Consider the following 18,683-nt stretch of genomic DNA (forward strand, 5'->3'; position numbering starts at 1 on the left):
TAAAATGAATCTTTGCTCCTCTGCACTCTGCTTTTCATAAAGAAAAACCCCCCTGAGAGCACCTTGATCATTTTTCATTCTGTGAGCGCGGTAAAGTGCCAGTAAATTGCGCATTAAGGAGTACCAGTGAATGGGAGGCTGTGCTCCCTCAGGAGATGCAACCGACGGTGCATTAGGAAGGAGAATGCATCAGAGCTGCCCCAGGAGACATTCAGAGCTGCTCAGAACACAGCCATGGAGGAGGAGGGGCTTTGGGGCACTCTGACAAGAGAGTAAAGGGAAGCTGCTTGGATGATGATGGGACTAGTGAATGGGCGTAATAGGAGAGTGCAGTTTTCACACAGGATCGGTCTTGTACTACTGTGGAAGGAGGTATCTGAAGCTGCCTCTCCTTTCTTAGTTATAATGAAAGGGAAACTTAAGCTGAAGGTTTTAGGGGACCTACAAACTCCCAACCCTGTCATAGTTGCCCTTTAAAGAAACATAAATATAGCACCAGTGTGCCCAAGTTCTCTACCACTGTCCAGTACTGCGAGGAGACCACGATATTGGTACTTCTAACATATTCTAGCAGCCAGATTGGGGGAGCGCACATGCTGAGAAACTGCAGCCTTTCCCCTTTCCTCCTCTCTGACCACAGACTGTCACTGCGATGTTTAGGCTAGTTGGGAAAAGAGAAGAGGGTCAAAAATGCAGAAAAGCAGTTCCTTCCTAGTTGTGAGGGATGACTCTCAACAAAAAGAGTGGTTCTGATTGAGCTGCGAGCTAAAAGGAGCAGGAGGAAGCTGTCTCATTTTCCCCCCCACACACCCTCCAGTGCTTCAGGCTCTTCGTTTTAACCAGGCTTCATTCTGCTGTATCATTATGTTCCACCAGAATCTAGGCAGATCACATAACAGCATGTTTTATTATATACTCCATCTACAACTCCCCAGTAGTTAGTGATCTAGACATTGAGCTGTAGATTCTGGCCTGAGGGCTTGTACAGTGTAAGAGCTGAGTGACCTCTGTAGCTGGGTAACTCTGAGGAGCACAGCCTTCTCCTCACACTTTCATGGCGAGCCCAAACAGGGTTGGCAACTTTTAGAAAAGTTGTTTACTACCATATTTCAACCAAACCTTTTTTTTTATTGGTACACGTTTACTGTCGCCATTTTGTGCACACGTGAAACATAATCCCTATATTGTGACTAGTGCAGCCCCATAAAGCCTAAGTCCAGAGCATTGGAGACGGGCCCTGTTTAGATGTTTAACATCTGCCCTTACCTTCTGCCTACTGATGCTGGCCACTAGGATTGGAGTGGAGCTTTCCATCTATTGCACTGCATGGGTTTATGGCAGGGGAGGGAAGGCTATGCTAGACTTGTGTACTCCACTTATATGCTGCTGCCTGCAGGGGTGAGGTGCTGAAAGAGGCCCCAGTGTTGCTCTGATTAGCAAGTTGGCACCCTGATTGGTGGAGGAAGGGGACGGTTCCCCCTCCCCTTCCTTTACTGCCTTTGGGCTCTGATTGCTGGCAGAACTCAGTCCTTAGAGTCTCTGGAGAGCTTCCCGAGGAGCCATTGAGAGCTTCAATTAACACTTTGGCAGCACATGAGGAGGGGAGGGGGCTCCAGGGGGAGGTAGATTAGGTAAGAAAGGAACATCCCGATCAGATGCTTGTCAACAGAATTTAAAAATGAAATATCTATCTTGTTTATTGTGGCTGTGTGTTGGTGGATGAGCTTTCCAAGCTGATCTCCTAAATATTTCAACACTTGTGTGCTTTCATTGCCTCTCCTCATCTCCCAAAACAGTGTCTTAGAAAATACTGTTGATGGTAAGGGACTGAATTTGCTGACCCTTTCAGCCTGCAGTAGATTGCTGCTGAGAGAGGTATATTGTACTCTTCTAACCTGCCCAAAATCTTTAGTCTTTGTAACCATTCAGTTCAGTCACTCTTTAGTTAACAGGACTCTATTTATGTACAGCATTGGGGTGAAATATGCCCTTGGAGTGTTTAGCCGGTGCACAGAGTATGGCAATCTGCTTGTTTGACCTTTCTTCTCATTATAGACAGAAATTGCCAAGCGTCTTAACGTGATTTGTGCTCAGCTGGTTCCATTCCTGTCCCAGGAGGTGAGTGGGTAGCAAATACTTTGATGGGGTTCTGTTCACTCCCAGCCCACCCTATCTGTTAAGCTTTGCTGAAAGTGTTGAGAAGAGTAGTGTTATGGGAAGTTGTCCATGTTTCCTGGAGGGATGGAATGGAAGTACCACACCATTTAACCCTCCTGTTATCAGTGCCAAAGGTCCAGCTGACTATATCTGCTTTCTTTTTACTGGCAGAAGAATTCAACAAGACAAAATCTGGACTCGACATGTGCTGTCCTCCCATTCCTTAGTGTGTTTGCTCACTTTCAGGCTTATTTTCGAAAGAGAAGGGCGCCCATCTTCCGACACAAATCGGGAGATGAGTGTCCTTCTCTCAGGGTCGCCCAAATCGGCATAATCGAAAGCCGATTTTGGGCGCCCTCAACTGCTTTCCGTCATGGGGACGACCAAAGTTCACGGGGGTGTGTTGGCAGCGTAGCGAAGGCGGGACTGGGGCGTGCTTAAGAGATGGGCATCCTCAGCCAATAATGGAAAAAAGAAGAGCATCCCTGACAAGCAGTTGGGCAACTTTACTTGGTCCATTTTTTCTTGCAACCAAGCCTCAAAAAGTTGCCTGAACTGACCAGATGACCACCGGAGGGAATCGAGGATGACCTCCCCTTACTCCCCCAGTGGTCACCAACCCCCTCCCACCCTAAAAAAAAACCCAAAAACTTTAAAAATTGTTTTTGCCAGCTTCAAATGTCATACCCAGCTCCATGACAGTATGCAGGTCCCTGGAGCAGTTTTAGTAGGTGCAGTGCACTTCAGGCAGGCGGACCCAGGCCCATCCCCACCCCCCCCCCCCCCCCCCACCTGTTACACTTGTGGTGGTAAATGTGAGCCCTTCAAAACCTACCACAAACCCACTGTACCCACATATAGGTGCCCCCCTTCACTCCTTAGGGCTTTGGTAGTGGTGTACAGTTGTGGGGGGGGGGGGGGGTTGGGGGGCTCAGCACACAAGGTAAGGGAGCTATGCACCTGGGAGCAATTTCTGAAGTCCACTGCAGTGCCCCCTAGGGTGCCCGGTTGGTGTCCTGGCAGTGAGGGGAACCAGTGCACTACGAATACTGGCCCCTCCCATGACCAAATGGCTTGGATTTGGTCATTTCTGAGATGGGCGTCCTCGGTTTCCATTATCACCGAAAACCAGGGACGACCATCTCTAAGGTTGACCTAAATGTTGAAATTTGGGCGTCCCCAACCGTATTATCGAAACGAAAGATAGACGCCCATCTTCTTTTGATATACGGGTTTCCCTGCCCCTTCACGGAGCTGTCCGAGGACGGCCCCAGGAAAACTTGGGCGCTCCGTTCGATTATGCCCCTCTGTCTTCTGCTTAGTGTGCACTACTCTCACACATGCTTCAGCCTCATGCACACCAGCACTTGTGCTGTATCGTTTGTTGTGAACAAACATATGCTAGCCCTAATTTGTGCATTGTGTTCAACCAGCCATAGTTGGTCTGAGAGCAGCAAGTGGGTGGCAGCACAGAGTGCCACATAGCAGGTTTGCATGCTCCAGTCACTGACACAAGTATCTTACTATTTGCAGCATCAGCAGCAGGTAGTCCAAGCTGTGGAGCGTGCCAAACAGGTGACCATGGGGGAGCTGAATTCTGCTATTGGGGTATGTTAATTCTTTCCCCCAGCCCCATCATTCCTTAAAGCTGGTCAATGCTTGTGTTTCCCATTTTGTTTCTGTGCCTTCACTCTGTTACTGTTCCACTTTTGCTACCCCCTGCAACAACACAGGTCTTGTGTAGACTGATATAGATGATTTTATAGACTGCTGTTCTGTACGGGACACATCTCACAACCTCATTGGCAGGGCCAGCACAAGGTTATCTGACACACTAGATAGATCTTCAGCATGTACAGCCTCCTCTCCCCAAGTAGCCAGCTTTTTCCCTTCCATCTGTTGGGCCTGCTGCTACTGCCACCCTCTCTTCACATGGGCTGGAAGATGCCTAGGTAAATCAGCACAGGTCTGCATGAAGGTGTTGCCATTTCCTGTATGCATTCACACTCGCACACACACAAACGTGCAATGCAGCAGAGCTTGAGTGCGGCCCTGTGCTAGAAGACCTTTTGCCACACTGCCTACCCCCAAATTCTGACACCCTATGCAGATATTTTGTCCACCTAGTGGCAGGGCCATTCCTGCTCATAAGATACACAGTAACCACAGATCTTGCATCTACTTTTTCTGTGCCTGAAGTAACAGGAGGGTGTAGAAAACTCCACAGGTAGATTTAAAGCTTCAGTTCTGTAAGTGAGTGCCTCCTTTTAGGTGCCCTGATGCCACATGGTTTGAGTATATTCTACAGCAGCCTCTGGGTGCCCAGATTCCATTATGGAATGCTAGTGTAACCTGGTATTGATGCATTTTACATTTACATGTGCTCAGCTGTAGATCTGGCATAACTGCAAGCATGTAAATGGCAGCTCTGTCCATGTGAATGCCCCCTCTTGCATTTATGTACTATGCCACTTATGTGTGTCCTTACAGGATGCCGCTTAGTCGCTTTGCTGAAACTTAACACACAAGTGTATAGTTACCCATGAAAATGCTGGTAATTCTGTGTGCAAGTGGTGCAGAAATTCAGGCACCCTGTTATACAGTTGCTTTTCATGTGCCTAGTTGATGCTGCCAACCTGATCTTCTTTGGAAGCACCTACTACTAGTACTACTACTACTTATCATTTCTATAGCGCTACTAGACGTACGCAGCGCTGTACACTTGAACATGAAGAGACAGTCCCTGCTCGACAGAGCTTACAATCTAATAATTAGGACAGACAAGAGATAAGGGAATATTTATATTCCCTCTTTATATTAAAAAGAAACGTTTAAAAAAAAAAAGCTAATGGCACTTATGTTGTGGAAGTGTGCACTTTTAGCTGCATGTGGAACACGGATTCATCTTGGGGGAGGGGGGTATTATGGTAACACTAGCTACCCATTTGAATCCTTTTAAAAAATTGCCTTTCATACACCATGTTCTATGCAGAAGACATAAATCATTGTGGGGAGGGGTGGTCCAAGACTCCTTAGTTCTCACCCTTCCTCTTAGGGACTGTAGGTAAATGTTATAATGTGTATGACCCCACGTAGCATTATTGGTGGATAGTTAATGAAGTTAGGGGAGTGGGGGCAGCTGTTTATGAAATGTGCCTGGATTATCATCTTTTAAACCTGTGTGTTCTTTCTATCTTTCTTTCTTTCTCCTTACACTACAGCATCAGCTGCAGGCTCAGCACCTCTCTCACCATGCTCCTGCCATCCCCCTGACACCTCACCCCTCGGGCATGCAGCCCCCTGCTCTGGCTGGGATAAGTGGTGCTTCAGGACTGCTAGCACTGTCCGGAGCACTGGGGATTCAGTCACAGCTCGCTGCCAAGGAGGATCGAGGGCTTCCTGACACTGATCACAGAGGTGGGAAGTGCAAGGGATGGGGAGGGCAGTGAAGAACACAGGAGTTTGGAGCAAATTATGATGATGTAGATCCCCAGAAGTATTACATGATGATAGTAAATGCTCTGCCCTGCAAAGAAATGGATTGGGGATAGGGACCGATTTCTTTAAAGAAAAAAAAAGTATAGGTTTTCATAAACTATATAATACAAAACAGGGTCTATGGAAATGGGGGGGTGTGGTGCTACGTCCCCGCACAGATTTATAGACTTGCTGTGTGTATTTGCGCTATACTTACTATTTACAGCCTTGTTGTGGCCTGAATATTGCAAACTTGATACACTATAATGGAGGAGAGAGATTAGAAAATAAGATGCGACCTGCCTGGTCTTTGTGACTGATTAGCTATAAACAGATAGGATAATGGGCACTGTTGAACTGGGTGTGACCCGGAATGGCTTATCTTTTGCTGTTATGGGGTACAGGATGGAGAATACCAGTAGTGGGGTTTAACTGTAAGAGGAGTGTGTGTATTACTTTTTTTTTTTTTTTTTTTTTTTTTTAATCTTGGCAATGGTAGGACAAGGGTCAGAGGGATTGCTCACCACCTAGAAAACAGTTTGAGGATTGGAATGTAAAAGCAGGCGACCTTAAGGCTGAAGCTTCTAACTGGGGCTGTGCAGACTCTTCCCTGATAACAGTTTTTGTGGTGGGAGAGCTGTGTTCCTATGTGCTAAATAGAGAAGGGGGACAGTATGAAGTCTGCTGGTATTAATGCTGATGGACCTGGAGGGGTTTACACATGTAGTACTGCAGGAACTTGTAGGGGGAGAGGGGCACTAGGAGGCGGTGATGGTTTTAATGTTTGTATCTGTACTGACAGTGGGATGGGGAAAGGAAGCCATATTATTAAATGCAGGGGAGAGGGGGGTGTACTGGTAGTAATATTGTGGGATGCAGAACCCTAGTAGCACTGGTGGATGATGGAGGGTAATGGTGCTGGAAGATAGGGGGTTTCAGGGATGCTGATGTTGGTAGACTGATTATGGGAGAGAGTTAGCACTGGTTGCTCCCTGCAGTCTGTGTTCTGCTTTCATTATAGTTTATAGGGGGAGGGGAGGCTCTTTGGGGAGATGCTCTGATATTAAACCCAGCCTTGTCTGTCTGTCTCTTCCCGGCCTGCTACTGCTTCATGTTGCCATGGTGACAGAACGAGATCCTGGACCCGTGAGTACCCCCTTCTGTCTTATTGTTTCCTTTACAGCTGTATGCTGGGAGTTAGTTTGTGCCAGAGAATCAGCAGGGGGTGGGGGCTTTTTGTATGATGTTTTGCAGAGGTCTTCTGTTCTGAGCTGGATAATGAGGTCACCCCAACCCCTGTGCTTTCCCCGGATGTACATTACTTCTGGCTGCCTGCCAGCAGCCAAGGTCACGAGATCAATCTATGTTGGATCCGCTCTGAATGTTGAGTTGGGGGGGGGGGGGGGTACATTCCTGTAGGAGTTGAGCTTTTCATGCCAGTCTCACAGGACAGGTTGTAGCAAACTGCCTGGGGACTTTTAGGATTAATTCTGTTAATATTTTATTTGAGTGGGGACCTATTTTCTGCATCTATGTGGGGTTCTGCTGTTTCTTTCAGGGGTTACTTGTGATTCTGATTTAGAATTTTCTTTTGTTTTTAGCTTTGTTTTTCTTTTTTTGGGGGGGGGGGGGAGAAATCCTTTCCAGTACTCTTTTTTTTTTTTTCTTCTTCTTTTCTTTTCCCTCTCTCACAGTTGCCACCACTTTCCCCCAAGAAGGCCACATTGGATTTCATTCTGACCCTCCTATTCCTGTTCTCAGGCTGCCAGCATTATGAAAAGGACCCAAGAGTCTGTAACTCTGATTTGCAGTGATGTACAGTTAAGTTATTTACCTGTAACGGTTCTCCGTGGACAGCAGGATAAGTCAGCCACATATAGGTGACGTCATCCTATGGTTCCCATTGGATGGAAAAAGCTCTCCAATAGCCCAGAGGGTTTTTTCCCCCCCTCTGAGCATGTGTGGAGATCCCCCCCCCCCCTCCTCTCTAGGTATGAACACCCCTATACCTCCCCTTCCTTCAGTTGTCCAATAGCAAGTGCCGGATCGTTTGTGAGGGGAGGAGGGTGAGTTGTGTGGCTGACTTATCCTGATGTCCACGGAGAACCAACATTACAGGTAAGTAACTTCACTTTCTCCTAGGACAAGCAGGCACATATAGGTGACTCCCTATCTGAGGGGTGCGCCTGACTTTGTCATGGTGATGTTGTCCTGGCGCAGTCCTCGAGTAGCTGTGGTAGGCTGAGACGGCCGGTGAAGAAGAAAAAGGGAAGATTAGGAGACATAGTGTTGCTTGGTTCAAATGCAACGGTTTATTGAATACTAACACTAAATGCAACAGTTTATTGATGGTCTGACTAACAAGAATGACCTGTCATAACGTGGAACAGCTTACAACAAGGAGATAACTGGGTGCAACGTGCACCCACTTGTAACAAAACACAGTAGGCAATAACTGGGATGTACAGTGTCCAAGGGACTGTGTGTTAAGTTCTGGTTCTATGTATTGTGGTCTTGTCCCCGTCATATTTCCTGGTCCTTGCTGTTGTCCGTGGACTCCTGTGTCATATGGTGCTCAGACCTTAGGGCGGCTTGTAGTACTGTTGCCCCAAATGAGGTCGGTTGGAGGAGTACTCTGTCGAGGCAATAATGCCGCGCAAAGGTGTGAATGGAGGACCATGTGGCTGCAGTGCAGATGTCCTCCAGCGGTGTTAAGTGGAGGTGTGCTAGAATGGTGGGTATGGCTTTGAGTTGGTGGGCGTGGGTGCCTGATGGCGACTGTAGGCCAGCCTTCTCATAGGTGAACGTGATACACTGCGCGATCCATTTGGAAAGGGTGCATTTGGTGACGGGCAGACCGGGTTTATTGGGGTTGTAGGACACAAATAGCTGTGAGGCAGTTCTGATCTGTTTTGTTCTGTTGAGGTAGGTCCCGAGGGCCCTCACACAATCCAGGGGGTGTCGCTGATGCTGCTCTGATGCGTCGGGAGTTGTGTGGAGGGCAGGGAGGATGATGGATTGATTGAGGTGGAAGGCTGACACCACTTTAGGGAGGAATCTGGTATGTGTTCTCAGCACTGCCCGGTCTTAGAGAAGTATTGTGTAGGGTGGGTGGTTGACCAGCGCTTGTAGCTCGCTGATGCGCCTGGCCGAGGCAATGGCAGTGAGGAGGAAGGGTCAGTTGGTGTAGGACGGTGTTGAGATCCCAGGCAGGGGGTGGTGGTCTAACTGGTGGATATAATTTGGTTAGGCCTTTCATGAATCGGGTCACAAGAAGGTGGTTGGAGACTGGTTTGTTGTCTAAGTGGTCGTGGTAGGCCGCAGTGGCACTTAGGTGTACCTTGATGGATGCAGGTTTTAGACTGTTCTCACATAAGGCAAACAAGTATTGCAGGATAGATGGAATGGGAACATGAGAGGGGCTGCAGCCGATTAGAGGAGCACCATATGCGGAACCGCTTCCATTTGAACGCATAGGAACGTCTTGTAGATGGTCTTCTTGCCGCTAACAGGACTTGTTCGATGTCGGATGCGAGTCTTATTCTTTCAACCTCCAGGCGGTCAGTGTCAGCGTGTGGAGGTCGTGGTGGAGAGTGGACCCGCTGTCCTGGGTGATTAGGTCTGGAGCTTCGTGGAGGCGGCGAGGCGGGGCCGGTAGCTAGGTGTTGGAGGTACGGGAGCCATGGTTGACGAGGCCAGAAGGGGTTGAGCATGATCACAGATGCTCTGTCGTGGATTATCTTCAGCAGGGTTTTGGTAATAACCGGTGTTGGGGGGTAGAAATAGAGTAGTCCGTGACTCCAGTCGAGCAAGAATGCATCCACGCAAAGGCGTTGTCGGGAGGGCCGTTTGGAGCAGAAGCTGGGGCACTTTGTGTTGTTCTCCGTGGCAAAGAAATCGATGGTGGGGGTTCCCCATTGTTGAAATAGATCCCTGGCAGTGCTGGGATTCAGGGGCCATTGGTGTGGATCTAGCTGCCTGCTTAGATTGTCGGCAGGTACGTGGCTTGTATGGGGCAGTTGATGGAGTTGGAAAATCTCCATATTCTGCAGGCTTCCTTGCAGAGGGAAAGTGAGCCGGTGCCCCCCTCCTTGTTGATGTAAAACATGGCAACTTGATTGTCCGTTTGGAGGACGACTGTCTTGCTGTTGATCCGTGGTCTGAAAGCCCTGAGGGCATTGCCCATGGCCCTGAGTTCCAGATTGTTGATGTGAAGTTGTGCTGTCTTGACAGGCCATGTTCCTCCCGTGCGAAGGTGGAGGAGATGTGCCCCCCCATCCGTAGTGTGACACATCTGTGATAATGGTCTTGTGATGGGGGGGGGGGGGGGGGTCGTAAATGGTTTTCCCCTGGTGAGATTGGTCCTGAATATCCACCAGGCTGGTGCTGAGCGTGTGGATCGCAGGATAGGGATTTTGGTTGAAAGCGGTTGTGTGTGTTGGTTCCAGTAGTGGCGCAGGTGCCACTGCAGTGGTCGCATGTGGAACTTGGCGTGTTGGACAATGTACACTGCTGATGCCCTCCTGCAAGATGAGATGTTTTGTGTCAGGTGGGAGATGGTGTGGGCCCGCCTGGAGGGGAGGAAGGCCTTGGCCTGTGTTGTGCAGATGTCTGCCCCGATGAAGGTCAGAGCCTGGGAAGGTGTGAGGTTGGATTTCCTGGTGTTGATGAGAAAACCCAGGGTGTGTAGGAGCGATATGTTGCTCTGGAGTGCGTCTTGTGTCTCCTAAGGTGAGCGTCCTGCTATGAGCCAGTCATCGAGGTATGGGAAAATGCGTAGGAATACCGCAGCTACTGCCACGCATTTGGTGAGCACCCGTGGTTGGTGCAGTTGCAAGTCCGAAAGGGAGGACCTTGTACTGGTAGTGTTTGTCCTGTACCTTGAAGTGGAGGTATTTTCTCTTTGATGGATGCATTGGTATATGTGTGTGTGCATACTGGAGGTCCAGGGTGGCCAGCCAATTGTTGGGTTAGATGAGCGGCAGTACCGTCCCCAAGGAGTGCAAGCGGAAGCGTTCCTTGTGAATGCAGTGGTTCAAGTTGCGGAGGTCTAGGATTGGCTGGCTTCCCTTGTCCTTTTTGGGGATGAGGAAGTAGCGGGAGTAGAACCCCTTGTTGATCTCCTGCGGCAGGACTGGCTCTATCGCCCGCATCTGGAGGAGGGTCTGTACCTCCTGGAGGAGGAGGTGTGTGTTGGAGTCTGGTTTGGAGGTGTAGGACGAAGGTCTGGTTGGTGGGGGGTAATGGAATCTGATGCGGTAGCCCTGTTTGATGATGCTGAGGGACCCATTTGTCTGAGGTGATTTGTGACCAGCACTCACAAAATATTTGATGCGGCCTCCCATCGGGATGTGTTGCATCAGGGAATGGTCAAAGCCCCTGGTTCTGCTTGGTGCCTGTGGGGGGCTGATGACCCCTGTCTGTCATCATTTTTTTACCTGAGTGGTAGGGTATTGTTGTCGTTGGCGATTGTTTTGCTGCCACCTTGTGGCTGTAGAGAAGCATCGTGAGGGCGGGTGTGGTTTTCGGTTGTAACCCTTGTAGTGATGTCTGGCGGATACTGCTCTTTCCAATCCATCCGTGGCGAAGGTTTTGAAGGGTTGTGCAATTTTCCTTGGTCATCCACGGTCTTGACCTTGTCCCCGAATAGGCTCTCACCCGTGCAGGGGGCATCGGCCAGTGGGTCATGCAGGTCCTTGTGGAGGGACGATGCATGGAGCCATGCAAGACGGCGGGCCGAGATTGAAATGGCTACGGTGCGTGCGGAGGTCTCAAAGGCATCGAAGGCAGATCGGAACAGGTATTTGCTGCATTCCTCAAGGTCCTGGATGTGGGTGCAAGGGCTTCTTGGGTTGCCCCTGTGGTGCCCTGAATGGTGTTCTTTATTTTGTTCAGTATGGTCTCGTGGTAGAGGATCATTTGAAACTGGTGGGCAGCGAAGTGGATGCTAAGCGTGGTGCTCTGGAATGTCCTGTTGCCGACAGAGTCAAGGGTCTTGGAGTCCTTCCCCGGTGGTGCAGAGGAGCTGTTGCGCGAGGTCCTGTGCCTCTTGAGGGCGGAGGTGACAATAATGGACTTGTGGGGGAGTTGGATTTTGTCCAAACCCGGTGTGGGGTTTACCTGATATTTGAGTTGAAGGCTTTTTGATGTAGGTCGGCCTGAGAGGGGTGTGCACCAAATCTTTTCCTTACAATCCAAGAGTGTTTGATGAACTGGGATTGCAATGGAATGTTTGGGCGGCTGCAGGCATTGGAGGAGCCCTTATCCACTGGGTGGTGCCGTCATCCCCTCAGTATTGAGGTTGAGTGTTGGGACAGTTTCTGGAGGAATTTGGGGTAGGTGAGGTCCTCCTGGCGCGTTGGGGGGGTAGGAGGGGTTGTTCAGTGTCGACCCTTGTAGCAGTGCTGGGTTGCGTCTGCGGTGAGGCGGGGAGTGTTTTGGCTGAGGAATAGTCGGAATCGTAGCCCCCAAGAAGCTGGATTGTGTGTCGCTGTAGTATCCCTTGTGGGTTTCTTTAGTTGGATTGCCCCTGGGCGTGTTCTGTGAGCCCTGTGTCAGTGGGGTGGGGGGGGGGGGGGGGCGGTTGTGGCATGTTCTGCTGTTGAGCGAGGAATCGTGTGAGGAGCTCTAGCAGGAGTTGTTTGTTGTCCGCGCGGCTGAGGTCCTTGTTGTGGCTGGGAAGTGTGTGAGGCTCTGGGATCTGCGGAGCATGCGAGGAGCGGCGTGATGGCTGCGTGGGGTCGTGGGCGTACATTCACTTTCTGGGCGGTGGGGAGGGTGAGCTGGAAGCAGAGTACCTGTTGCTGTGGTCCCACTTCCTGTGCCTGCTGTGCTCCTCCCGATGTGAGTGTGTCCGGTGTTTGTCTGGAGGCAGAGTGAGAGGAGGATTTATTCCCCTCTCTGCTGTAGTGATGGCTCCTGCTGTGGTGGCTGTGCCTCTGTAGCTGTGCTGCAGCTCTGTAAGGCTCCCCTCCCTTGAGGGAGAATCTGAGGAGATCTGCGGGGGCATTGCCTGGGCTGTGACATCAGGGGCAACAGAGCAGAGGGTGAGGGCAGTCCCTGCTTGCTGTGCTCCCGATGTGGAGGAGGCAGTGCTGTGTTCTGTGATTGGTTGCCGAGTCTGTCCTTCATTTGTGGGCTGCGTAGGCTGGGCTGGAAGAGAAGCGGCGTTTTGCAGGGTGGCCGGAACAATTCCCTGTAGCATGGGAAATGCTCCGATTGTAGCAGGGCTGGCAGTGAGGCTCAGGAGCTGGAGAATGAGTTCTGCAGCGGCCGGGCTCATGGGCAGTCCCAGGGGCAAACCATGGAGACTTGCCTGTTCAGAGCAGGAGGCATGGCTGGTTCCTGGCGGGGCAGGGAAGGTTGTGGTGTTGAGCAGCCTCGTGGTGGGGGAGGGTCCCACATCTCGGCAGTCTGGAGCCACATTGAGTGGAAAAAACACATGTTGTGCAACTTGCAGCTGCTCAGGAGGATGTACCGTGGTGTGAAACACTGCTGTACCCTTGCTCTTGAGGTAGTCTTGGAGAGTGTGCTTCCTTTTCTTGCGTGCACATGGAGACATGCGGGCACAATGCAAGCAGGGCTCAGATTCATGATCTGGCCCCAAGCACCGGACGCACGAATCGTGTGGGTCTTTGGTGCTAATCTTTCTGTTGCAGCCTTGGCACCTCTTGAAGCTGGTTTTTCTCCTTTTCTGGCATGATTCTGGTAAGTCTTCTTTCTTTTCTTTGTTTTGGAGAGCAAAGTAGAAAAAAAAAACAACCGTTGGGAACGGCGGAAAACTTAGACTGAAGAAGGAAGGGGAGGTATAGGGGCATTCCTACCTAGAGAGGAGGGGGGAACTCCACACATGCTCAGAGGGTTTTTGTTTTTGTTTTTTGTTTTTTTTAAACCCTCTGGACTATTAGAGAGCTTTTTCCGTCCAATGGGAGCCGTCGGATGACGCCACCTATATGTGGCTGACGCATCCTGCTTGTCCTAGGAGAATGGCAGGGACCTCAGTGGCAGTGTTGTGTACATCTGCCTGGGAGACCCAACTTCAATTCCCAGGTCAGCTGGAAAGCTCAAAACAGCTCGAAATGCATTGATTAAAGGTGACACTGGCTTACCTGGTTATGGTAGATGCCCTGGACAGCCATCTGTTCTACAGAATAGAAAATGCAACCTTTCCTATGATGGTTGGCACCTCTTACAAGAGGGGCAGCAGTGCATGTGGCTGGGGGGGGTTCATTAATGCCTTAGTGCTGGTCCTTTAATTTTGGTAGGATTCATTCTATGCTAGCTGTATTTCTTCCCCTTTATGGTTCATTTTTGTCGGGGAAAAGAATTACTTTCTCAGCACCTCTTCCCCATCTCCCTCTTTATAGAGTTCCCTGTCATTGCCCCATGGTGAGCGAGCTCGAGCCATCGCAGAGTATTTGAGTAATGCCAAGAAGCGGAAGACAGATGAGAAGGATTTTGTGCCAGATTATGTGAGTACTGGGTCTCGGATCAGCAGGGGAGAAACTGGAATAAGGTACTACAAATGCTTGTTAACAGGTAGCAACAGGGTGAGAGTTGAAAAGAAAATGGAGGCAGAGAGGGCAAGGGGTTTGCTTAACCTCTAAGCATCACCTTTAAGGAGGCACTGAGTAATACCTCTCATGAGTATGTTTGACTTAATTGACTAGGAACTGGAGTTGGCATTAATGTGTCTGATGTCTGTGTGTCTCTTCCTTTCAGGGTAGTGATGCAGACAAAAGTGAAGATAATTTAATAGTTGATGAGGTGAGGAGATTGCAGTTCTGGTAAATGTCTCTGAGCTCAAGATGCCTGCTCACCAGCTCCAAATATCTTTTAAGTTGATTGAAGAACATGACTTATGACATACTATTGTCACATGGCCTGCTATGTTTTCAGAAGTGTTAACATTCTAAACATGGAGCTGCTGTAGAGCAACCTGGTTCTGTGATCACTTTTTTTTAGTGCTATAGTTAGTAATGAGGATGCTAATTGATGGAGCAGTAGGCCTTTGGAAGGGATTTTTTCTATTAGTGTAAGATATGTTATACTTAACAGCAGTTCCTTCACCTTCTAGGACCCTGCATCCCCTCGCAGTGTACACTCTTACTCCTCACGGGAGAATGGCGTGGAGAAAGCACAGCTACCACGCAAGGAGCCGCCGGCCGCCAGCCCTACCTCCATGGCTTCCTCGAGTAGCGTCTCTCCAGCCAGGAACAAGGATCTAACTCCGGTACTCATTGTACAAGCCTCGAGTCCTGCAGGTGCCGCTGCGTGGTTTTGTTCTGTGTTCCCCCAATGATGGGAGCCACATATTTCAGGGAGTGTACCATCCCCTTTCCGTGGGACACAGTGAAAGGCATGCAGCCACTCTCTTGCCCAGCAGAGTGAATGGGCTTACCCTTACTTTCCATACATCTTTTACTGTTAGGAACACTTAGTCTGGCTTCATGTACAGAATTCTATACCTGGTCCCTGGAGGAAGTGGAGAGTCCTTTTTTAGTAGCTGGTTCTCTCCTGGGAGTAGGGGTGGCGGATCGCTGTCCTGAGTACATATTTAGATCAGGCTCCTTGTTTGAAGAATAGGCATCTGTGGTACAGTTCTGAGTGTGCAGAACCTATTCTCTCAGAGGTTAGGGGGTTAAGAGGTGAGTTATCTGTTTAATTTTTTTATATATATAAATAAAAGCAGATGAGATGTATAAACCCAGTCTTGACTGCCTCCTCCTACCTTCTTATATTACTCACTGATTTTTCATTGTAAACAGGTGGAGAAGGCAGGGACCCCTGGTTTAAAATCAAGTACCCCAACTTCACAGGGTGACAGAAGTACACCAGGTCCTAGCAGTAGCCAGCAGTACCGATCTGGACCGGGGAAGGCAGGAGTTGATCCTTTGGGTAAGAACAAATCTGTGTGTGCAATATGAGAACTGTGAGTAACATGTAGGCAGCAAAGGGGCAGCAGCCATGGTGGGGGAGGGCAGGTATGTGCTGTACTGAAAGTGTCACTACATAGCAGCTTAGACAGGTGGTGGTATTGTAGACTTAGTGCTTATGGGTGATCGATTTTTCCCAGTCCTGTTAACTATTGTGCTTTATCTCCCTCTCACTTTGGAAAGCACTCGGTTTCAGGAATCCTCTGGCAATGCACAGCTCCTATGCTGCTGCCTTCACTATGGCACATCCCGCTGTGAACGGGGAGCTAACAGGCTCAGCCACCTACCCAGGACTGCATCTGGTGCCCCAGCCGATAAATGGAGCAGCAATGGCAGTGACCACAGGCTCTTATGGGCGTTCTGGGCTGGTAAGTTTTTGGGAAAGTTCTTTGTGCTGAGCATCAGAGTGACAAGTAGAAGTGATGGACGCCCTCTTGCTGTTTTAGGTGGGTTATGATCCACATTCAAACATGCGTGTCCCAGGCTTGGGGGCTAGTATTGCAGCAGCTGCAGCATCTGGAAAACCGTAAGTGATATATTTGTACTGGGCAATAGGGTCTGAGGGGAAGAAAACCTTATTGTATGGCACTTTCTCTATTAATCATTTGGTTATGCTTTACAAACTATTTTCACATCCCCACAGGTCCTTTGCTATTGCAAACATTATGCTCAGAGACATTACTTTGTGCAGTGAGACTTAAAGCAAAGGTGCAAAACCACCGTTTCTCCTTCCCTGACTTGTGCTGTCTGTTTTGTCCAACACCATGTATGTTCAGCGTTTGTCTTCATGTTTCGTCTCCACTCAGGGCCTACTCCTTCCATGTCAGTGCTGATGGACAAATGCAGCCGGTCCCTTTTCCACCCGATGCCCTCATTGGCTCAGGAATTCCACGTCATGCACGCCAGCTGCACACGCTTAGTCATGGAGAGGTGGTGTGTGCAGTCACCATCAGCAACTCCACACGACATGTGTACACAGGTGGGAAGGGCTGCGTGAAGATGTGGGATGTGGCACAACCAGGCACCAAGACACCTGTGGCACAGCTGGACTGCCTGGTAAGGTAGCATTCTGGAAGCAGTTAAAAGAATGGCTATTCTCAGAGATTGACAGTGGGGGAAACAGACTGATACACCAGAAATATCTCCTCTCTGAATCATAGGAGTTCTTTTTACAGGCTTGTTTACTGCAGACTTCATCTGGTATAGGAAAATAAAGCTGGTATGTGCAACCCTGTGAAAACTGAGGAAAGGGGGAGTAGGAGGAGTAGGCTCTTGAGCAACACCAGTAGGCGACGTAGATAGGAACAATCTCTTTATTTAAATATACACTCGACTCAACACAGCCGTGTTTCGGCGCTACAGACGCCTTCTTCAGGAGTCTTGTGATATATAGATATACGAATATTAAGCTCAAAGAGAATGAAAGCAAGGCTTCTACTACAATTGTAATCCACTGCCGATGCAGAAGTGCAATTGAATACGCTGAGCTTTTTTCCTGCATCGGCAGTGGATTACAATTGTAGTAGAAGCCTTGCTTTCATTCTCTTTTAGCTTAATATTCGTATATCTATATATCACAAGACTCCTGAAGAAGGCGTCTGTAGCGCCGAAACACGGCTGTGTTGAGTCGAGTGTATATTTAAATAAAGAGATTGTTCCTATCTACGTTGCCTACTGGTGTTGCTCAAGAGCCTACTCCTCCTACTCCCCATTTCCTCAGATTCTACTTTTCGTAGGAATTTGTGTACCTCAACCCTTGTGGTGGTTTGGCTTGCAACCCTGTGAAAAAGCAGGGATGGTGTGTCCCAGTTGCCTATGACTTATGTCTCACATACTTATTTCTTTTGCTGCTTCCACAGAACAGAGATAACTACATCCGGTCCTGTAAGCTCCTTCCAGATGGGAGAAGCCTCATTGTGGGTGGGGAAGCCAGCACATTGTCAGTGTGGGACCTGGCGGCAGTTACTCCCAGGATAAAAGCAGAACTGACCTCTTCTGCTCCTGCCTGCTATGCTCTGGCCATAAGCCCTGATGCCAAGGTGTGCTTCTCTTGCTGCAGTGATGGAAACATTGTGGTATGGGACCTTCAGAACCAGACCCTGGTTAGGTAAGCTCACAAGGCAGGGCACTGGGCACATTCTGGGCACTGTCCTGGAAAATGAGGTGTATTAAGTGCCTTAAGTGCCTTAAATCCTGTACAGTCTAGATATTCTCGTCAGCAAATTTGGTTCTTAACCACATCTCCCCTCCCCTAGGTTGCCCTCCTTGGCATGAGTAAAACCAATCTTGTTACTTTCTGTACAGACAGTTCCAAGGACACACGGATGGAGCCAGCTGCATTGATATTTCCAGCGATGGTACCAAACTGTGGACAGGAGGACTGGACAATACTGTGCGATGCTGGGACCTGAGGGAGGGGCGCCAACTGCAGCAGCATGATTTCAGCTCCCAGGTAATGGGAGAAGAGGTAGTCAGATATAGCCTGTTGGGGTGGGGAGAAATTATTAAGACAGCAGTGGGAACAATATGAGAGAGCCATTGCCACAGGAACTGGGAGATAGGATATAGGGATGCTGGGAGCAGTGTTTTGGGGTGGGGGGCACTTGCTGAAAACAGTATCTAGGGAGGTGAGCATTGGGGTGCTCTGATTCTCTTTCTTGTCTCAGATCTTCTCACTAGGGTACTGTCCCACAGGAGAGTGGCTGGCTGTTGGGATGGAGAGTAGCAACGTGGAGGTGTTACATGTTTCCAAACCTGACAAGTACCAGCTGCACCTGCATGAGAGTTGTGTACTCTCCCTCCAGTTTGCCTCCTGTGGTAGGAAGCACTTTCATGTGATTTCACGTGTGTGTGCATGCTGGCCTTGCCCTTGTCCTCAAATCATCAGTCTGGATTGTGGAGACCTGTTTTGGGGTTTTATGTTTAACAGGATGCTTCCTCAGACTCTGGGTGTGACCTTTTAACGTACCTGTATATAAATGACATGTTCGTTCATGCTGCACAAACATCTTCTAATCTTGTTTCTTCCTGCAGGTAAATGGTTTGTCAGCACTGGAAAAGACAATCTGCTAAATGCCTGGAGGACCCCCTATGGAGCCAGTATATTCCAGGTTA

General features: G+C 49.3%; 1 protein-coding gene across 2 annotated transcripts in view; it reads left to right on the forward strand.

Moving 5' to 3' along the window:
- LOC115479671 (transducin-like enhancer protein 1) overlaps positions 1 to 18,683 on the forward strand; it is a 39,697-nt gene that overhangs the window by 20,346 nt on the left and 668 nt on the right. For both annotated transcript variants that reach the window (XM_030217746.1, XM_030217745.1), the window contains exons 6-20: positions 2,056 to 2,118; positions 3,691 to 3,765; positions 5,379 to 5,574; positions 6,764 to 6,780; positions 14,001 to 14,105; positions 14,356 to 14,400; positions 14,711 to 14,866; positions 15,402 to 15,531; positions 15,753 to 15,937; positions 16,016 to 16,095; positions 16,376 to 16,625; positions 17,429 to 17,676; positions 17,874 to 18,021; positions 18,236 to 18,386; positions 18,603 to 18,679. In XM_030217746.1, the coding sequence (XP_030073606.1) occupies positions 2,056 to 2,118; positions 3,691 to 3,765; positions 5,379 to 5,574; positions 6,764 to 6,780; positions 14,001 to 14,105; positions 14,356 to 14,400; positions 14,711 to 14,866; positions 15,402 to 15,531; positions 15,753 to 15,937; positions 16,016 to 16,095; positions 16,376 to 16,625; positions 17,429 to 17,676; positions 17,874 to 18,021; positions 18,236 to 18,386; positions 18,603 to 18,679 (1,926 nt within the window). The remainder of the gene's footprint in view (positions 1 to 2,055; positions 2,119 to 3,690; positions 3,766 to 5,378; positions 5,575 to 6,763; positions 6,781 to 14,000; positions 14,106 to 14,355; positions 14,401 to 14,710; positions 14,867 to 15,401; positions 15,532 to 15,752; positions 15,938 to 16,015; positions 16,096 to 16,375; positions 16,626 to 17,428; positions 17,677 to 17,873; positions 18,022 to 18,235; positions 18,387 to 18,602; positions 18,680 to 18,683) is intronic.

The sequence above is a fragment of the Microcaecilia unicolor genome, chromosome 11 (genome assembly GCF_901765095.1).
Source record: "Microcaecilia unicolor chromosome 11, aMicUni1.1, whole genome shotgun sequence".
In the NCBI taxonomy this organism is placed as follows: Eukaryota; Metazoa; Chordata; class Amphibia; order Gymnophiona; family Siphonopidae; genus Microcaecilia; species Microcaecilia unicolor.